This window comes from Sus scrofa, chromosome 5 (genome assembly GCF_000003025.6).
Source record: "Sus scrofa isolate TJ Tabasco breed Duroc chromosome 5, Sscrofa11.1, whole genome shotgun sequence".
NCBI lineage: Eukaryota > Metazoa > Chordata > Mammalia > Artiodactyla > Suidae > Sus > Sus scrofa.
Window position 1 is genome coordinate 52185436 of NC_010447.5, and position 21853 is coordinate 52207288.

Consider the following 21853-nt stretch of genomic DNA (forward strand, 5'->3'; position numbering starts at 1 on the left):
AGGATACAGAATTTAAGATTGAGAGATTTCAAAACAGAGTTACAAATATTTTCAAACATCAAATGGTTTTTAACATTACCGGCAGAAAGAGACAACTAGCATTGAGATAAGAGGTAAAGTCTGTATTTATCTGCAATCGTGGCAGGTCAGACTTTTGTTGATTATGGCAAAAGTCCTAGAACTGAAGTCAGAAGACCAAGTTTCCACATTGCCATATGTACAGCCATGATTAACTAGTTAACTCATTTGAACCTCAATCTGTTTACTCAGCAAACATTTATTGAGCAACAACAATGTGGCAATTAGTCAGCTAAGTCTTGGAGTTGAGACAGGTATGAAGTGAGAAGGAAAGTAAAAGCAATTAAGACACAATAAATGCACTAAAAGAACTAATATTTTCCTGAGCCGGTAAACAATAAACAAATAATGCCAGTATAATAATGCAATGAGTACTATAATTTCTATATATTTATAATTTTATGAGTACGCAGGAAAGAGTGATTAATTCTGTCTACACAGATCAAAGTTCCTATAGATGTGGCAACATTTGAACTAAGTCTTTAGGGGATAATATAAGCTTAGAAATTGAAGAAAAACTAAATATTTAAAACAAAATAGAAAACAAAAGAATAGCCCCAAAGTATTAAAAGAACACAGATCATTTGAAAAACAAAAAAGAATATCTGTAGGTGGAACATAAAGAGAAATATGCCAAACACTGAGGTTCAATCTGCATTTAAAAACAAGGAGATTAAATTTTAGAGGGCTAATTCTTGCAGCTATGAGGGAGATCGATTTATGGCAAAGAAATTAGTTAGAAAGCTGATTTTAGGAAAAAAGAAGAGCAGAGATGGGAGAAAGAGGACGTACAAGGTTACATACATGCTTGGTAGAAATTTAAGAGGAGAAGAAGTAAGATGTGGGAATAATAAGTAGTCTGATTTTGTTTTCTAGGTTTTTCATTTGTATAATTATATGCAATAATGCCATCATTTGGGATGAGAAAAGATAGATCTTGGAGTTAATTTAAGACAATGAAATCATCCTTTCACAAATCAAATTTGAGGTGTTCCCTGGTGGCCTAGCAGTTAGGTATATGGTGTTACTGTTATAGCTCAGGTTTGATCCCTGGCTTGGGAAGTTCTGCATGCCACAAATACGAGTAGAATTTGAGGTGATGAAAAATAAACATCTACCCAATAGACACAACTAAGGTAGGTTTTGTGCTCAAGAAAGTATTGTCTGGAAATAATTTTGAGATTTATCAGGAGATAACTATATAATTAGTCCATATTCAAACTTATTCCATTAAAAAATCCCCTCCTGCTCCACTACATCCTCAGTTTTCCATAACTCTCTGCCATCTTTTCCAGTAAAACAAAGAGTTGTTTACATTTGCATGAACTGAATCTTATTTTTTGCATCATTCTTTTTGGGTATTTTAAATGCAAGCTTGTGATATTCTGACTATTCCAAACCTTTTTTCAATATTTTATTCCAGACTCTGTTCTCTTTTTATTACACGTACTTTTTCTGGGAAAACAACTATCTTTGTTTTTATTGCCACCTAAATGCTGATAATTGCCAAATCTGTGTTTTGAGCCAAGCTTACATCAGATGGGGTTTAGACTGCTTTTCCACGGTGCCTACATGAGAGCCCCATTTTGGTTTTTATGTCCGGATTGCCTTCTCCTCTTCCTCCCTTTTCACTTCCTTGTCTTGTATTGCCACTTGCCACCTGCTGCCGGGCTAGAACATACTCTCTTTTAGATCCCATCTTATCAGTCCCCTAAAGTTAAGATTTTAACCCTATAAACATATCTCTTTTCAATATGCTTCACTTAATAGCTCTACCTCAAATGACCATCATCTTCCACCCAGAATAGTACTATTTTTAACTGGTATTTCCTACCGCAGTGTTAGACTTTTTCATATCATAGCCAAGGTGATTTTTAAATATTTATAATAATTTCCACATCCAATGTAGCTGAATAAGTTCCCATGGACTGATCCTGAAGCAAATAATTATAAAGTCGGAGGGGAAAACAAAAACACCCACAAGTATGGGAAAACAAGCAAAAGTAGTCAGATTCTGGATAGTCCTTATTGCTTAAGAGGTTAGTTTCTCATTCTGATGCCTTTAAGGTGAGGCCAGAGTTAGCATTATTCAGAAAAGCTAAAATTCTGTTAGAAACCCACTGTCCTTTTGGCCTGAAGAATGGGAAAGTAAAATTTAGGTTAACCACGGCCACCTAAAAATTAGTAGAGAATCTCATAAAGGAGAAATTCAGAGAAGCCGGGCCTAAGTTCTATATATAAACTGTCCAAATCTTTGACTTCTGAACCATGCATGAGCAGGTCAACTCGAGTTAGTCCAACTAAGGATAAAGTAATTGAACTGAGATTTGAACTATTGCCTAAGAGATAGAGTTTGCAGTTTCAGGTGAACAAACTTAATTACCTTATAAAACAAACAAAAAATATCAACACTCTTTGAAAGAATATAGCAATGTCCAAAATTACTAACACACAAAGAGCCAAGAAAATGTGACCCATTCTCAAGAAGAATAACAGTCAACAAGACCAACACTTAGATTTCCATATGTTGTAAGAATTTTAAAGGAGGTAATCTAATTGGGCTCTTTGATGTAAAGGAAAGTAATCACACAACAAACTAAAAGAAATAGAAAAATTCACACAAAACTATAAGAAGCAGCTATAAGAATGAGAAAAATGAAATCAATAATCAAGATGTTAGTTTATACCACGTCTTCTGATTAGATGTGTTTGTATTCTGTGTAATCTATGCTTTCCTGTGACATAGATCTTAATATGTCTCCAAATTTTCCTAAACAGAAGCTATCAACTTCTGTTGATAAAACTCAATACAGTTTTTGAAAAATGTTTGATAGCAGAGATAAAGATGAAGGTTTGCATCAGATAACTCCCCATTCGCTAGATATTTCTCTTTCCAGTTAATACAGAAAGAACATGAATATAAATTATGTTATTATCTGGAAGCTTATATTTGCTAGGACATGTTCCAGGTATTCTACAAATACTATTTCTGATACTTACAGAATCCTTGCATGACATGCATTACTCTCTTCATTTTACAGGTAAGAATAAGAAAGTTTAGAGATACAAAGCTATTTAACTAACTAGGGGAATAAAGCTAAAAATGTAGCAGAACTGTGATTTGAACACAAGTATTTCACACATGAAAAAGCAAAACAGTTCTTGGATCTAATATCCTAACCCACTTTTCCTTCATCTCTTTATTATCCTAAGTCTGACCCTTGTTATCTCTCACTTGGTTTATTTGTAGTAGTCTGCCTGCTTTCCTCCATCTGCAGAAATGGGAATACTGCATGAGGCTATACGTTTCCAGCTTTATTGAGGTATGCTTTACAAATAAATGTGTGTAAATTTAATTGTACAACATCATGTACAAGCATATACTGTGAAACGATTAGAACAATAAAGTTAATGTTTTCATCACATCATATAGTTACTTTTTTTTTTTTTGGTAGTGAGAACATTTAAGATATAATCTCCTAGGAAATTTTAAGCATATAATACAGCATTGTTAAGTATAGTCACCATGCTATATGTTAGATCCCCAGAACTTAATTCATCTTATAACTGAAATTTTGTATTCTTTCACCAAAATCACCCAATTTCCACCACCCTTTTCCCGCAGTAACCACCACTTTATGCTCTGTTTCTACAAATTTAACTTTTCTTTCTTTTTTCATTTTCTTCTTCTTTTTCTTTTTTAGGGCCACACGTGCAGCATATGGAAGTTCCCAGCATAGGGGTCAAATCAGAGCTGCAGCTTCAGGCCACGGTCACAGCTATGCCAGATCCGCCAGATCCAAGTTGCATCTGAGACCTACAACACAGCTCAAGACAACGCCAGCTTCTTAACCCACTGAGTGAGGCCAAGGATCTAACCCTCATCCTCACAGATACTAGTTGGGTTCTTTACTGCTGAGCCACAATGGGAACTCCCTAAATTCAGTTTTTAATACCCACCTCAGTAATATCTTTTTAGTGAAGCTTTATTTCCCCAAGTAGAGATTTGGTTTGTATTTACTTTATACTTAGGGTAAACATATAATTTATCATATAAACTGAAATAGTTTTTAGAACAAAATGGGTAATAAAAAAATTAAGCTCAAAACATTTTGAAATGTTACTGATCAATGAATTGCTTGTTATTGTTCTAATTTTTTTCAAATAAAAATATATATCCAAGGAAACATTAAAATTGAAGGAAACATTAAAATTTTCTTTTAATTGCTTACTTTAATTATAAAATAATACACAGTATAAGTATTCCTGGTGAATATATTAGTATGTTTATGCATATCAGTATGTAGCTATGTTTATTCATGTACTTTATGTAGTTTCCTGTGAGTATCCATCTCTATTATTATGTCACTGTTATTTTTCTGTAGGATATCTTTCAAATTGCTCATAAACATTTTAGTCTCAACAAATTTATGTGCAATCTTCATCAACTGACTGTAAATCATAATATTTTTAATGAGAAAATATTCTCTTAATAAGTACATGGAAAATTGTGCTAAGTATATTCTTAATTCATTTTTTTAATTTACCTGTGTACATTTTTTATTCTAAATATCACATGTACTACATTTTTGCTTTTCTTTACATTATATTTCTTGAAAAATATTTATATAAGAAATTCATATAAATCATATTGATTTCTTTTTTAACATTTGATAATTTCTGTTGCTGGAAAACTATAGGTGTTTTCAGTTATTTTTAATTCAGGTACAGAACATAAGTTTACCTATTTCAAATAGGATCTGTATTAAAATAAATTTTCCATATGTCAAGTTAGTCTAAAACACAATTTTATTTTATTTTTTTTTGTTTTTTGCCTTTTCTAGGGCCGCTCCTACAGCATATGGAGGTTCCCAGGCTAGGGGTCTAATCGGACCTCTACGCCACAGCCACAGCAATGCATAGCCACAGAGCTGTGTCTGTGACCTAAACCACAGCTCACGGCAAAGCCGGATCCTTAACTCACTGAGTGAGACCAAGGATTGAACCCGCAACCTCATGGTTCCTAGTCATATTCATTAACCACTGAGCCACGATGGGAACTCCTAAAGCACAATTTTAGAACTACAAAATTTCATTTTGTACATTGTATGTCCTTTAATCAATTACTTTGATCAGCTCTTTTCCTTACAGTCTGTTTATAAATTGTGTTTTAAATAAGTACATGCAAAAGTGTTAAAAATAGAAGTTTAGGACTATTCATTAAATGTTTTTATTAAAGAATTCAAATTTATTCAGGGAAAAGTAAAAGAAAGTTTGAGATACAAAGTTATTTAACTAGGGGAATAAAGCTAAAAATGTAGCAGAACGTAGAATTAATTTGTAAATATGTCCAATATCATTAAAAGATATTTCCTTCACAAAACTTTTACATTCATTTATTCACATATATATGTGACAGTTGATAATGATAGGTTCAATTTAATTGGTAAAATATATCTGACTGGGCAACAATTATGGATTATTATGGATCAATTCTAAATTATTATTATCAATTCTAAAAACATTTTGTGCCCTTTATTTGTTTTAATAAATTATTTTTTATTACAACACTCATGGTCCAATAAAACTTGTATCTGTATAAGCACAAGAAAACATATTATCATTGAATTTTTAAACCCACAATAGTGTTTATAGTAATATCAGAAATTTCGCCTCTGAAGGATAAACTTTCAAAAGCTTTACTTTGATCCTATGAATTGAGTTAAAAACAAAATCAAATGATTATCAATTAACTGATTTTCTGTTGGAAAAATCTAGTAACGCTGATGTAAAACTGTCATAACTTGATTGTTTGCAGAGTTATTTTGTTGCTAATGAACCCAGAACATTCATAGCAATCACTATTAATAAGATAGTATTCTGGAGTTCCCGTCGTGGCACAGTGGTTAACGAATCCGACTAGGAACCATGAGGTTGCGGGTTCGGTCCCTGCCCTTGCTCAGTGGGTTAACGATCTGGCGTTGCCGTGAGCTGTGGTGTAGGTTGCAGATGTGGCTCGGATCCTGCGTTGCTGTGGCTCTGGCGTAGGCCGGAGGCTACAGCTCTGATTCGACCCCTAGCCTGGGAACCTCCATATGCCGCAGGAGCGGCCCTAGAAATGGCAAAAAGACAAAAAAAAAAAAAAAAAATAAGATAGTATTCTTAGGAATGATAAGAAGTTGGTTAACTGAACATACAATAAGTGTATACACTCATTAAATGTATGTTGAAAATTTAATTAATCCTTCATTGTTTTCACATTATTTTTCTTAGAGTTTCTTTTTTCTTTTCTTTTCTTTTCTTTTTTTTTTTTAGGGCTACACCCGCAGCATATGGAGGTTCCCAGGCTAGGGGTTGAATCAGAGCTACTGCTGCCAGCCTATGCCACAGCCACAGCCACAGCAACACGGGATCCGAGCTGCATCTGTGACCTACATCACAGCTCACAGAAACCTCAGATTCCCCACCCATTGAGCAAGGCCAGGGATTGAACCTTCATCCTCTTGGATGCTAGTCGGATTCATTTTCACTGTGCCATGAAGGGAACTCCTGAGTTTTTACTTTTTAAAACAAGTTTATTGTTCATGTCAATTTGATGATATAGGGAGTTCTTTTAGTTTATTTTACTGGAAATTTTGTTAAGTTCTATGAGTTCTTTATATATTTTGAATATAAACCCTTTATCAGACTTATGATTTGCAAATATCTTCTATTTTGCAGGTTTTTTTGTTTTGTTGATGGTTTTCTTTGTTGTGCAGAAGCTCTTTAGTTTGATGTAGTCACATTTATTTATTTTTATTTGCATTTCCCTTGCCTGAGGAGACATTCAGGAAGATTTTGGTAACACCAATGTCAGAGCGTACTGCCTACCTTTTCTTATAGGAGCTTTAGGGTTTTAGGTCTTACTTTCAAGTCTAATCCACTTTGAGTTGATTTTGTGTATGGTGTGAGATAGTGGTCTAGTTTTATTTTTTGAGCATGGCTGTCCAGTTCTTCCAAAAACATTTACTTAAGAAATTATCCTTTCTCTGTTGTATATTTTTTCTTCTTTATTATAAGTTAATTGTCCATATATGTGTGGGATTACTTCTGAGGTCTGTATTCTGTTATATTGATCTATGTATCTTTTTTGGGGGGAAATACCATGCTGTTTTGGTTACTATAGCTTTGTAATATAGTTTGAAATTGGGGCCTGTGATCCCTCAAACTTTGTTCTTTTTTCTCAGGAGTGCTTTGGCTATTCAGGGTCTTTTGTGGTCCCATGTAGATTTTAAGATTTTTTTTTTCTATTTCTGTAAAAGATACTATTTTTTTTCTTTCTTTTTCCCCAGGGTTGCACCCATGGTGTGTGGAAGTTCCTGGACTAGGGGTCGAATTGGAACTGTAGCTGCCGGCCTACACCACAGCCACAACAATGTGGGATCTGAGCCATGTCTGCAATCTACACCACAGCTCATGGCAATGCCAGATCCTTAACCCGTTGAGTGAGGTTAAGGAGTTATCATACCCTTAAAGATCAAACCCACAACCTCAAGGATACTAGTTGGGTTTGTTACCACTGAGTCATGATGGGAACTCCCATCATTGGGATTTTGACAGGGATTACACTCATTATGTTTTAGGTAATACAGACATATTAACTATGTTAATTCTTCAATCCATGAGCACGAAGTATCTTTCCATTTCTTTGTTTCATCTTCAGTTTAATTCAACAATATTTTAGTTTTCAGTGTACAGTCTTTAGCATCCTTGGTTAAATTATTCCTAGATATTTTCTTTTTGTTGCAATTGTAAATGGTATCGTTTTCACGATTTCTCTCTGTTAGCTCATTGTTAACATATAGAAACATAACAGATTTTTGTGTATTAATTTGTATCCTGCAACTTCACTTCATTGTATTGTTTATTATTTTAGTAACTTTTTGGAGGAGTCTTTAAGGTTTTCTATATACAAATTATATCATCCACAAATGGTGGCAGTTTTATTTCTTCCTTTTCGTTTTGAATCCCTTTTATTTCTTTAATTTTTTCTAATTTCTCTGGCTAGGACTTCCAATACTATGTTGAATAAATGGTAAAAGTAGGCATTATTGTCTAATTCCTGATCTTAGCGAGATAACTTTCAACTTTTCACTGCTGAGTATGATGTTAGCTGTGAGTTTGTTGTTTATGCCTTTTATTATTCTGAGGTACATTTCTTCTATGCCCATTTTATTGAGGTTTTTTATCATAAGTGGGTGTTGAATCTTGTCAAATTATTTTTTGCATCTATTGAAATAATCATATAATTTTTATTATTTATTTTTTAATATCATGTATCACACTGGTTGATTTATGTATGTCAAATAATACTGGCATCCCTGAAATAAATTCCACTCGATCATAATATATAACCCTTTTAGTGTATTGTTGTACTCAGTTACTAAAATTTTGTTGAAGATTTTTGCATCTACGTTCATCAGGGATATTGCCCTGCAATTTTCTTTTTTGTGTCATCCTTGCAGGTTTTGGTATCAGAGTAATTTTGGTATCATAAATGAGTTAGTAAGTATTCACTCCTCTTCAATTTTTTGGAAGTGTTTGAAACGAATAAGACTATCTCTTGAATTCTTTAGAGAATTCATTTGTGAGGCTGTCTTGTCCTGGACTTTTGTTTTTTGGAGGCTTTTGATTACTGTTTCCATCTCTCTACTAGTGATCAACCTGTCAGAATTTGTTTCTTTATGATGCAGTCTGGAAAGGTTGTATGATTCTAAGAATTTATTAATGTTTTTATAGGTTGCCCAATTTGTTGGCAAATAGGTGTTCATAATATTCTCTTAAAATCCTTATTTCTGTGATATGTTATTTCTCCTCTGATTCATTTTTGGTTTTATTTATCAGAGCTTCTCTCTTTTTTTTTTTCTTAGTGAGTCACACTAAAGGTTTGTCAATTTAGTTTATCTTTTCAAAAAACTCTTAGTTTTATTGATCTATTGTTTATATTTCATTCATTTCCACTCTACTACTGGTTTTTATTATTTCATCCCTTCTACTGACTTTAGTTTATTCTTCCCTTTCTCGTTTCTTTCGGTATAAGGTTATATTATTTGAGATTTTTCTTATTCTTCCCTTTCTAGTGTCTTTCGGTATAAGGTTATATTATTTGAGATTTTTCTTATTCCTTGAGGTAGGTCTCTTTTGCTAAAAACTTCCCTCTTAATAAAGCTTTTACTGCATCCCATAAATTTTGGTATGTTGTATTTTTATTTTCATTTGTCTTCAGGTATTTTTAAAAATTTCTTCTTTGAATTCATTACTGACTCGATAGTTGTTTAATAGCATGTTGTTTAGTCACCAATATTTATGATTTTTCCAGGTTTTTTTTTCATGGCCACTTGCATGGCCTATGGAAGTTACCAGGCTAGGGATCGAATCTGAGCTGTAGCTGCTGGCCTGTGCCACAGCCACAGAAACACCAGATCCAAGCCACATCTGTTACCTATGCCACAGCTTGTTGCAATGCTGGATCCTTAACCCACTGAGTAAGGCCAGGTCTTGAGCCCACATCCCCATGGACAATATGACAGGTTCTTAACCCACTAAGCCACAATGGGAACGCCTCCAGATTTGTTCTTGTTGACTCGTAGTTTCATGCCATTTTAATTGGAAAAGATATTTGATATGAATTTAGTCTTTTTAAATTTAATGAGACTTATTTTATGTCCAAACATGGTTTGTCCATGAGAACATTCCATGTGCACTTGATAAGAATGTGTATTCTGGTATATTTTAATGGAATGTTCAATACATATCCATTAAATGCATCTGGTCTAATATTTCATTTAAGGCTGCTGTTTCTTTGTTAACATTCTGTCTGGGATGGTATATCTATTGATGTAAATGGGGTGGTAGCGTCCTCTACTATTACTATGTTGCTTTTCTTACTTTAACAATTTTCATAATTGCTTTATATGTTTTGGTGCTCATATGTTAGATAGATATACATGAATAATTGTTATATTTCCTTGTTGAATTGTCTCTTTTATGTCCATTGATAATGTCCGTCTTAGTCTTTTATTACCTTATTTGGCTTGAAGTCCATGCTGTCTGCTCTGATATGAGTATGTCTATACTCACTTTCTTCTGGTTGCCATTTGCTTAGAGTACCATCTTCCATCCCTTCACTTTGGGCCTAGGTTTGTCTTAAGAGTTGAGTGTGCTGGAGCTAGTTCAGAGTTGGGTCTTACTTTTGAATTCATCCAACCCCTCTGTTTTTGTTTTATTTATTTATTTTTTTATTGGAAATCCAATCCATTTTGTTTCCTGGTTGCTCTATGTCTCCATTTTTTCTTTTTGTGTGTGTTTTATGTAAACCATTTTAGTTTGGTAGTATTTTGTTATGTTTTTCCCAGGTTCTTCTTTTCTATGTTTTGTGTCTCTGCTCTAGATTTATGTTTCATGGTTACCGTGAGGTTTATATAAAATATCTCATAGTTAAAATAGTCCTTTTTCTGTTATTATCTTATCTTCCTTCACTTATATAAGTTCTGTCATTTTCTTCTTCAATTTTTATGTTTTTGTTGATTCAGATTATTATATGTTATGTAGTTGTTACCAAATTGAAGTAGCTATCTATAGTTATTTTACTACTTTTTCTCCTTAACTTTGATGCTATAATAAAGTATTTAAAAACTATACTGATATATAGTTTTGATTTTCTGATTCTGTTTATCACCTTACTCAATATTTTGTGTACTTCTTCCCTCTTGTTTCCAGTAAAAGAGCTCCTTTCAATATTTCTTATAAGGTGGGTCGAGGTGGGTCAAAAGGATCAATTGAAAAGATATATGCACCCTAATGTTTTAGCAGCACTATTTACAATAACCAAGATATTGAAGCCCAAGTGTCCACCAACAGATAAAAGATGAAGTAACATATATATATGTGTACACACACCCACACACACACACACACACACACACAAATGAATGTAATTCGGTCATAAAAAGAATGAAAATTTGCCATTTTCAGCAATGTGGATAGACCTAGAGAATATTCACCTAGTTAAATAAGTCAGACAGAGGAAGACAAATATTGTATTATATCACTATGTGGAATTTAAAACATAATAAAAACAATGTGTATAACAAAGCAGAAACAGACTCACAGGTAAGAAAACAAACTAGTGGTTATCATGGTGGGGGGAAGGGAGGGAGTGCACATTCAATAAAAGATACAAACAGCTATGTATAAAATGGAGAAGCACCATGAGTTCTCCTGTGGCATAGTGGGTTAAGGATCTGGGATTGTCATTGCAGTGGCTTAGGTGACTGCTGTGGTGCAATTTCAATCCCTGGCCTAGAAAATTCCACATGCAAAGGTCTCAGCCAAAAAAAAAAACAAAACAAAAAAAACAGATGAGCAACAAAGATATATGAATAGCATAGGGAATCATAGCCATTATCTTGTAATAACTTCTAGTGTAGTATAATCTGTAAAAAAAGTGAATCTCTGTCACTTAAAACTAATGTAATATTGTAAGTCAATCATACTTTAATTAAAGAAATAATAATTAAAAAGAAATAAGACTCGACTATGCCCTAAATATAAGAAACTCACCTTAGAGAGTTTCCCATTGTGGTATAAAGGAAACAAAGTTCCCACTGTGGCTCAGCGGTAATGAACCCAACTAGCATCCACGAGGATGGGGGTTTGACCCCTGGCCTTGCTCAGTGGGTTAAGGATCCAGCATTGCCATAAGCTGTGGCGTAGGTTGCAGATACAGCTCCGATCTGGTGTTGTTGTGGCTGTGGTGTAGGCTAGCAGCCTGATTCGACCCTTAGTCTGGGAACTTGCATATGCTGCAATTGCAGCCCAAAAAAAAAAAAAAAAAAAAAAAAAAAAAGAAAGAAAGAAAGAAACTAATTTTAGATCTAAAGAAACCTGAAGACTGAAAATGAAGTGATGGGAAAGATATTCCATGCAATTGGTAACCAAAAGAGAACAAGGGTGGCTATACTTTTATGAGCCAAAATAGACTTTTAGTAAAAAATGTGACAAGAGATTAAAAAAAGGACATTAAACAGTGATAAAAGTGTCAGTTTACCAAGAAGATTTAACAAATATCTCTATCTATCATCTATCTATCTATCCATCTATCACCTATCTATCTATCTATCTATCCCCAACATCAGAGTACATAAATGCATAAAGAAAACACTAACCCAACAGTAAGGAAAAATGGAAAGCAATACAATAAGAGTAGAAGATTTGGGAGTTCCTGATATGGCTCAGTGGTTAACAAACCCTATGAGGATCCATGAGGACATGGGTTCAATCCCTGGCCTTGCTCAATGGGTTAAGATCTGGTGTTGCCCTGAGCTATGGTTTAGGTTGCAGACGTGGCTCAGATCCAGCATTGCTGTGGCTGTAGTGTAGGGCAGCGGCCTGCAGTTCTGATTTGACACCTAGCCTGGGAACTCCCATAGGCCTGTGGTATGGCCCTAAAAAGACAAAAAAAAAAAAGGTAGAAGATTTTGATACCTCATCTTATATAATGGATAGAATTAATAAGGAAATTGATAAATTGAACTACACCATAAATGAAGTTGACCTAAAAGACATGCACAAAACTTTCCACCCAACAACAGCACAGTATACACTCTCTTAGGTTGTACACATATCTTTCTCCATGATATACCCCAAGTTAGGCCACAAAATAAGTTCTAAGAAATTTAAGACAATTGATATATCCCAAGTGTTTTTTCCTTTCCACAGTGGAATGAAACTAGAAGTCAATAGCAGAAGAAAAACTGGAAAATTCACAAATATGTGAAAATTAAGCAACACCCTCTTAAAAAATAGGTCAAGAACTCAAAAAGGAATTTAGAGAATACCACAAGACAAACGAAAATGCAATCACAACACACAAAAACATATGGGATATACAAAAACAGTATTAAGAGAGAATTTCATAGTGATTAACACCTACATAATAAAAGATCTCAAATCAATCACACACCTTTACTTCTCAACAACCTGGACAGAGATTTCATTCACACATGCACAGCAAGGTGACAACAACCTGGCTGAAGCTGTTCCTTGCAGCATATTTGGAGAACAGCTTCAAGTTAACAAGCTGACAGTATGTATAAAGTATATTAATTGCTGCCCAGTAATAAAGACTAGAGAGGCAATAAAAATAATAGTAGCTAGCATTTATTGAGTTTTTACTATATGCCAGGCATTGTTCTAGTATTTTACTTCTAGTAGTGGGTTTATTCCTTACCATAATTCTGTCATCCAGATGCTATTATTTGCCTTTCACAGATGAAAAAACTTAGATACAGAGAGGGCAAATGACATCCTCTAGGAAAAAAAATGTATTTTTACAGGTTTTGGAGATTAGGGCTTAGATGTCTTTAAGCACCATTACTCTGCCTACCTATGAATGTATTAGGTCACATGGCAAGGGAGTATTAAGGTTGCAAATGGAATTAAGGTTGCTAATCAGGTGACCTTAAAGAGGTTATCCAGAATTATCCTAGTTAACTCAATGTAATCCCAAGGGTCCTTTAAGTATGGAAGAGGGAGGCAGACAAGTAAGTGTTAATGTGAGGCAGTGTGAGAAATATTGGACTGGCCATTGCCAGATTTCAATATGGAAAAGAGTAAATTAGCCAAGAACTTTGAGCAGTTTGGAAAAGACAGGGGAATGAACTGTCCCCTAGAGTCTCCAGAAAGGAGACTCCTGCCAAAACCGTGATTTTAGCCAGTTGAACCCCATTTCAGAGTTCTCAACAACAGAACTCTATGATAATTACAGAACTTTAATAAATTTATGTTGTTTTAATCCATTAAGGGCCTACTATACACATATACCTACATATATGGATGCATTGGTGTGTCAGTGTCAGATGGTGATAAATACTATGAAAAAAGTCAATTTGGTTCAAGAATTATGGATAGGAAATATTATTTTATATGGGGTGGTCAAGGATAAGGTAATGTTTAGACAAAGCTTTCAATGAAATGAAAGAGCAAGATATCTGGGAGTAGAACATTTCAGATGAGGAAAGATCAAGTACAAGTTTTTTCATGTCAGAAGTGCACTTGGCATTCTTGAGAAACAGCAAAAAGGCTAGAATGGCTGGAAAAAGGTGAGTCAGAGGAAAATTGTGGGGCAGTGTTGGGGTTACAAATGGGATGAGTATCCTAAACATTTCTGGAAGGAGAATGGGATGAAGGTAGAATGGAGAAATTTTACTTTTGCCCTACTATTTAGTTTTTTTGATGACAATGCATTACTTTTGTGTTTTTAAAGAATTTCCATCATAATACGCTGTTTAAGAAATCTGAAGCCCAGAAATGACAAGCGTAAAGATGAATGATGTACTGTCAGGGCTTAAATAACCTACTTAATTCACTTTCAAAAATTAGGAAAGAGGTAAGAAAGACTCAAAGTATGTTGTTGTTACTCAACATTCTTATCTATTTGCACTTTTACTCATTTCCACCTGCTGAGTCTGTGTACACACATTGGCAACGTGCGTACTCGTGTGTGCGCAGGCACATATGTTTGCTTGAAACTGAATTAGGTGGTATGAAGTTTTAGAAGTATAGAATAAGGAAGATTACTAAATAGCTCACTTATAAATCCATGCTTACCAGAATATCTTGAGGATACTAACATGGAAACCCACAGTTACTTTAGCAATATGGAATACAATTCAGATCATGGGATTGGGATTAAGACTGCTTGAATTTAGAGTTTGGCTCCATCATTTACCAGTTTAAGGGCTTAAAGGAAGTCATTTGCCCTCTAAGTTTTTGTTGTTGTTGTTGCTGTTGTTTTTATCTGCAAAAAAGAGATAATAACAACTGGCTGATTGAATTATGGTAAGGAATGAATCCACTGGTAGAAGTAAAACACTAAGACAGTGTCTTGCATATGGTAAGTGCTAAATATATTATTATTATTGCTTCTCTGGTATATTATTGGGCTGCAATTAAAATGCTTTAGAAACAGTGACAACTTGCTAACTCAAAGCTCTTCTCCAGATATGGGACAAGAGGCCACTCAGGCCTTCTTACCTACTTCAGCTAGTTTGCTGTCACCTTGCATGCGTGTACAAATGAAATCCCTGGAATACCCAATGTTTAAAAGTTAAATAATCCAGCATACCATATTCCCTCTTGGCAATAAAATGTGGTACAATTGTGTTAGCCAGTACCTTCTCCTGGTGATTGCTTTTCTGCTTAAATATTATTTAAATATTTCATCAGAATAGACTTTACCAGCAATCTCTGAAAAACAAACAGACTTCCTGTTCCCTGGACAAAGTTAAAAGACTTTATATAACATGATTGCAATTGACTCTGATCTCTGGTCTTTATTCAGATAAATAAAACTACAACTTTGAGGAAAACACTTAAAATATTGATCAAGTCAGCCCTGATTGATTTTTTAAAAAAATTTCCTCTAGTCATCCCCATGGGGGTTTAAAGAATTTGACTTGGGTTCGAGTTTTCCATTTACAACCTCGGTGACTCAATCAAACCTCTCAGTTTCCCTGAGTCTTGGTTTCCTTAACACTGTGTTCAAGGAGTGCTTTCTGATGTCTGTGAAAAATCCCAATATAGTCTATATCACTTAGTGTCACACCATTTTGTGACAAAATCAAGAGACAGGATTGTTACTTCTACCAACTTTCATATGGAAAAATTAAATGACTTTCCTTAGTCATCAACCAGGTCATCGGACTGGATCTTTTAATTGTTATTACAGATTTCTTTTCCATCAGATTAGATTTTTATTAAGTTAATAGAATAAAAATGCTGCTCTCTAAAAAAGATTAAATAGGTCAATATCACAAAGTTATTCACCAGACTGATTAATCTTCTCTGTCTATAGGTCAAAATTAAGAATATGTATTCTTTTACATATTGTTCATTACATAGAGACTATTTTTTATTTTAATCACATTTGTATTTAACTTTTGGTCTATCAAGAACCAAAGCGAAGATATCAAAATATTTCTAAATTTTCAACATTAATAAACTCTTAACCAGGAATCTCACCAAAGAAATACTTTTTTTCATAAAGACTGATTTAAACAAAGATATAGATCATTCTGCTAATATTTTAATGTATAATTTAGCTGAAAACTCTAATTTGAAATATCATGTTCTTTCTAAAAACTGGCTGCCTTTTCTTTAAATAAAAATTCCCTCTTTACTTATTTTAGGTTGAAAGCATGAAACTCACTCCACCTTGAATCCATCACACCATCTAGTTTTCTTTTTCTCTGAAGATTGTGCCTCTGTTGTCTTACTCAAATGTTGATTCTGGGCCATCATTGAACTGCAGATGGTATGCGAACGTTGTTGCTGATGTTTGATGTTTGGTTTGAAATGATAACCTTTTTGGGGAGAAAAAGTGTAATTTATTTCACTTTAATGATATACAATTCAGAAATGAGAAAAGCCACAGATCAACATCAATTAATAATTCCACTAACATTCACCCAGGGCCTGCTATGTCTTGAGAACCGGGCTAGGTAAGTGCTGGACACAGAAGGAGAGTGGAAGAATACACACACACACACACATATACTCCTAGCTTTAGGTAGACTATAATTTAGGGAGATAAATTTATGGAGAAAAAGTTGGAAAACAAATAAATAAGGTAATATAGGATCACATACTAGATTAGATTAAAAATTATTAGCAGTTATTTATTAGAAGCAAAATGTTATGTTTTCTGCATATCTACATTATAAGATTTAGGAAGGCAAATATATGTTTAATTCATCTTTATGGTTTACAAAGTGTCAAACTGCCTTGGCATATAGTAGATAATCAAAATGGGTAGAAAAGTAATGTAATGAATTATAATTAGTGTGACCTAGAAGAGTTTCATAGAAGAAATACCTCTGAAACTAGGCTCAAAAAGTTGGTAGAGTTTGGATTTGTTAAAAAGAGCTTAGTATTCTCTAATTAACTCTCAGAGACTCTGGCCATGCTTGATCATCATGATTAAATCACCACGATTCTACTTTAATTTTGTTCATTTCTTTTGAAGAAAATTATGCATGTAGTTGAAAGCACAGATCGAAAAGACATATAAGAATGATTCTTCCTCTAGCCTTCATCCCCCAGCATTGTTTTTCCTTTTTAGGAGCAGGGTTAGGTTTTAGTGATACCCAAAAATATGATATGCACTTTTAATTAAAAACACAATATTTTCCTTTTTAACACAAATAGCAGCATACTATCACTACTGTTATAAACTTTTTTGCTCTCCTTTATATACCTAACTTTATATTAATACATAGCTTATTCAGTTTTGTTAAGGTTGCAGGGTATTCCATTGTCCATGGTATATCTACTTAGTTGCATATGATAACTATTTAGGTTGCACCAAATTATTTCACATTAGAAAATTTTATTAAATTTTTTAAATTTATGTGATTTAAAATTTGTGTGATCATTTCTGTAGGATAAATTCCTACAAGTGGAGTTTTGAGGTCAAATGTAAAAGGAATTATAATTTCGAGAGTTAAGCCCCTACTTTATTTATTTTATTTTATTTTATCTGGGGGGAGTGGGGTGATCTTGGTTTATTCAAGGAATTGGCATCGGAGCAGAGTGAATGGGGAAACAGTAGTATAAGATGAGGTTGGAGAAATGCTAGGAGACCTAAATTTCTTCTGTTCCATCTCTTACATATTTGTTCTCAGTTTCTCCATCTGTAAATTGGAGTTGCTAATCATTAACGGCTTTTATAAAATGAATAAACCTATTTCTTAGATTTTCTCCTTTTGGTAGAATAGTGAGCTCTTCACTGAAGTTTAGAAAATGTATTCTTATTCATTCACATGTACATAATATGTATTTATGTATCTAAAATATTTATATGTAGACACATAAGTATAAATATATGATTATTAATCAGGCACTAATCCTATAAAATACTTAATATATGTGTACAGTTGATTCTAATTTTTGCAGTATTTGTTTTCCGTAAAGTCCCTGCAAACATTGAATTAGCAAATACTAAACATTGCTCCTTGGGGAAACAGAATTTAGTTCTGTATCCCTGTGGTCACATTTTTGCCAACCAATAAATCCATAACCTTGTTTTATGTCCACCTCTTTTTAAAGACACCTTAATTTGTATCATTGACCCATTAACAATGAATTCATGGCAAATAATACTCTGCAGTTTATGCCTGAGGGAAGCTTATGGAATTCATGTGTTTTTCCATGAGGCACATCACAGCTTTCTTGAACCTAGAAACACTTTAGCACTATGCTTGAGAGTTGTCTAAAGAGCAAAATCACCAACAAAGAGCACGAAAATGAAAAAAAAAAAAAAAGAAGGAGAAGAAAAAGAAGACACTAATTAGACTCTGAAAGGTCCCTTGTTTATAATGTGAGAGTTGAAATAAGAAAGTAGAATCATGGGAGTTTCTGCTGTGGCTCACCTAGATACGAACCTGACCAGTATTCATGAGGATGTGAGTTGGATTCCTGGCCTGGCTCAGGGGGTTAAGGATCTGGCGAAGCCGTGAGCTGTGGTGTAGGTCACAGATGTGGCTTGAATCTGGTGGTGTTGTGGCTGTGGCATAGGCTAGCAGACACAGCTCTGATTCGACTCCTAGCCTGGGAACTTCCATATGCCGCAGGTGCAGCCCTAAAAGGAAGGAAGAAAGAAAGAAAAGAAAGAAAAGAAAGAAAGAAAGAAAGAAAGAAAGAAAGAAAGAAAGAAAGAAAGAAAGAAAGAAAGAAAGGAAGGAAGGAAGGAAGGAAGGAAGGAAGGAAGGAAAAGAAAGTAAGCAAGCAGATTTAATGGCTAATGTATAAATATAGAAGTGATAAATATCTGAAGATATTGTGTATATACGAGTGCATATAAACATGCATGGATGCAGAAACCCACACCCATGTACATCTAAGTAAATCCCAGTTATTCTACTTCTGACCTGTTCAGTTACCAAGTGAAGTGGAGTGAAGAGGGAATCAGTAGTTTTTTGGTCCCGAAGTCTATCACCAGTTCTTTAATAAATTACATGTCATTTTTACATGGATACCCTTTTACCTTTCTTTGGAACACAATGTTAGGGATTATTTTTTTTAACCACTTAATCCTATCATTGCAAATCTCTGAAATATTTGAAAGGTGGATAGTCACCCTTTAGCTCTAATTTTCTGTTTGTTTGGTTGGTTTGGCTACTGAATATTCTTGAAGGTGATTATCTCTCCACTTCTATCCTTGTTTGTTGCAACTGAGTAAATTATGATTACCCTATTTCCCAGCCTTCTCCCTTTCCTATGTGTCTCATATCCATCCTCAGAATCTTTCAGAGGTCCCTTATACCACACAAAATAAAATTCACACTTTGTATTTGACATTTCTCAAAAACTAAACCCACACCTAGTTTTCAGTTTCATTTCCCAGTACATCCATAAGCACTTTCCACCATATGGAACAATTGTCCCCGCCTCTATGTTTCTTCTTAACCTGTAATTTTCTTCCTCATCTCTTATAATTCTGCCCCAATTCACCCCTTTGAAATATATTCCCAGTTACTCCCAGTTGAAATAATCTTTCCCTCCCTGCTGCTCCACCAAGGAATAGCCCTTCTAACATAGTCATTACTTTTCCTTGTATTCCTACTACTTTCCATATCTCCCTTCTACATATTGGGGGAAAATATCCAGAAAAAAATTGGAAATTATGCACTTTTACCTTATTTCCTAAAAACAATTAAATTGTAACAAATCACCACAAAGTAAATACAAGGTTGGAATATCAATTTAGTATTGACTTAGTATTGACTTAAAACACCATACAGTCCACCTCGTGATGGCATTTTAAGCCTGACTTAATACAGGCATTTATCATTTTTTCCCTCTGGATTTTTTTTTGCCCCCCAGAGTTCTTAATAACTAACCTGTAAATGAATTTTGGGAACACAGTATGTTTATAAGACATAAACCGTAATATTTTATAAGACAGGCAGTCAGATGTGGCATTGCAACTTTCCCCTGAATAGATGAGCCCAGTTGTGCCCCTTTTGATTGGGGTGGAGTGGAGGGCAGAAGAAAATTAAATTAACTACTTATCTCACCAGCCTCTGCTTATCCGTGCAAGCTTTTTTTTTTTTTTTTTTTTTTTTTTTTTGAGTGACCATAGAAAAGTAGTGCAAGCCAAGTGAACCAGTACCTCTGGTACTGGGGAGGAAAAAAGGGAAAAGAGTATTTACCAACTTCTTAGACCTTTCATGGGTCTGCAAATAATTTAATAGTTTTTAACTAAATAAGATTAATAATAATTATAAGAGCAGCCACCTTTCTGAATTGGGGAATGGAACTAATATTTAATGTCTTTAGTTGGTGCAAAGAAATGTGCTGAGCAGAATTTTTTCTCATTTAATCCAATAAATGTCTGATTTTCTGTATTTTATTTTTAAAAGCACATCAACCTGAGGCTCATCTACGTTTAAATTGTGAAGAAGACACAGAGTATCCAATGTGTAATATTTATCATGTTCAGCAAAACAATTTTTTTTCTTTGAAATCTGTGCAAGTTTCTCACATAGAAGATACAGTGAAATCCGAGAATCTCAAAGGTTCTTACCTGGACTTATGCTCCTACAGCAACAAAAACATGTCCATCACTTTATCTGTTAGAGTCTCTTGTTAAATAGTTGGCTATTTTTTTTTTAACAGTCCAATGATGATTAACTACTTTATTAGGTCATTGTCCCAGGCAAAAAGAAGAAAATTAACTACTTATTCTAAGAATCTGCTCTGCACTCCTATATTTGGATTTTGTTAAGAATTTCTCAGAATTTATAAATTATTTGTATGCAAAAGTTCAAAAAAGCTTTATTTCTGAGAATAATTTATATTTGCTTACTTAATTAAATTGGTTGCATAAAATATTTTTCTTTAAAAATACAAATACAATAGATTATACAAAGTATTTAAAATGCTTACAGATAGAAAAGATTTCAAATTAATTTAAAAATCTATACAAAAGTAAATTTAACATTCAAAAGATAAATATACTCTTCTGCTTGATACTGGGGTGCAATTTTAATATGATGTGTCTGGATATCAGATATTCCATGTGGAATAATAAAATGCCAATTCATTACAAGATAGGTAATTCTTTTTAAAGATGACAAAAATCAAGACTACTTTGCATGATAGATTCTATTCCCATAATAGATATCAGAGTCTGAAGAAAGATAGGTTACATAAATTCTATTAACTTGGTTTTCAGGGAAGGGGAGAGCTTGACCCAACTGAAAGTTTTCTTGAGGAAGGATGGCATTTCACTCATTCATTCACTAGCTCCAACATTTTTGACTCCCTTTTATACCTTGATACCTCTAACACACTGGGCTCTGTTCTGGAGGTGTATTAATGCAAATAATATTCAAACCCTTCTTCTCTCACATGAGTAAGTAATGCAGGTTATATATGTTTTACCTATAATATTTTTATTATATTCATGTATAGTATATGTACAACATTATATATGACTATGATATATAGAAAGAAATGTGAATGTATATGTATGTACATATATGTGAATATATGCATATAAATAGCAATGTGAGAATGCATATATGAAAATATTGTTACCCCTTAACATTCTGCAGGACAATTGTTAATACCGTTGCAATGATATATTTTTTCTTTATTCAAGCTTTTTAAATGATTTTTATTTTTTTCTATTATAGCTGGTTTACAGTGTTCTGCCAATTTTCTATTGTAC

The 21853-nt window shown here is 33.8% G+C and overlaps 1 protein-coding gene across 6 annotated transcripts in view; it reads right to left on the reverse strand.

Annotated features, from left to right (window-relative positions):
* The window catches only part of SLCO1B3 (solute carrier organic anion transporter family member 1B3), a 68783-nt gene extending 47982 nt beyond the window's left edge, over positions 1-20801 (reverse strand). Inside the window, exons 1-3 of one of the 6 annotated variants that reach the window (XM_021091089.1) lie at positions 20705-20743; positions 16333-16481; positions 14728-14917 (exon numbers count right to left, since the gene is read on the reverse strand). Coding sequence is in view for 2 of the 6 variants with exons in the window: in XM_021091087.1 (XP_020946746.1) it covers positions 16333-16419 (87 nt within the window). In the remaining 4 variants the exon portion in view is untranslated. 6 annotated transcript variants of the gene reach the window in all.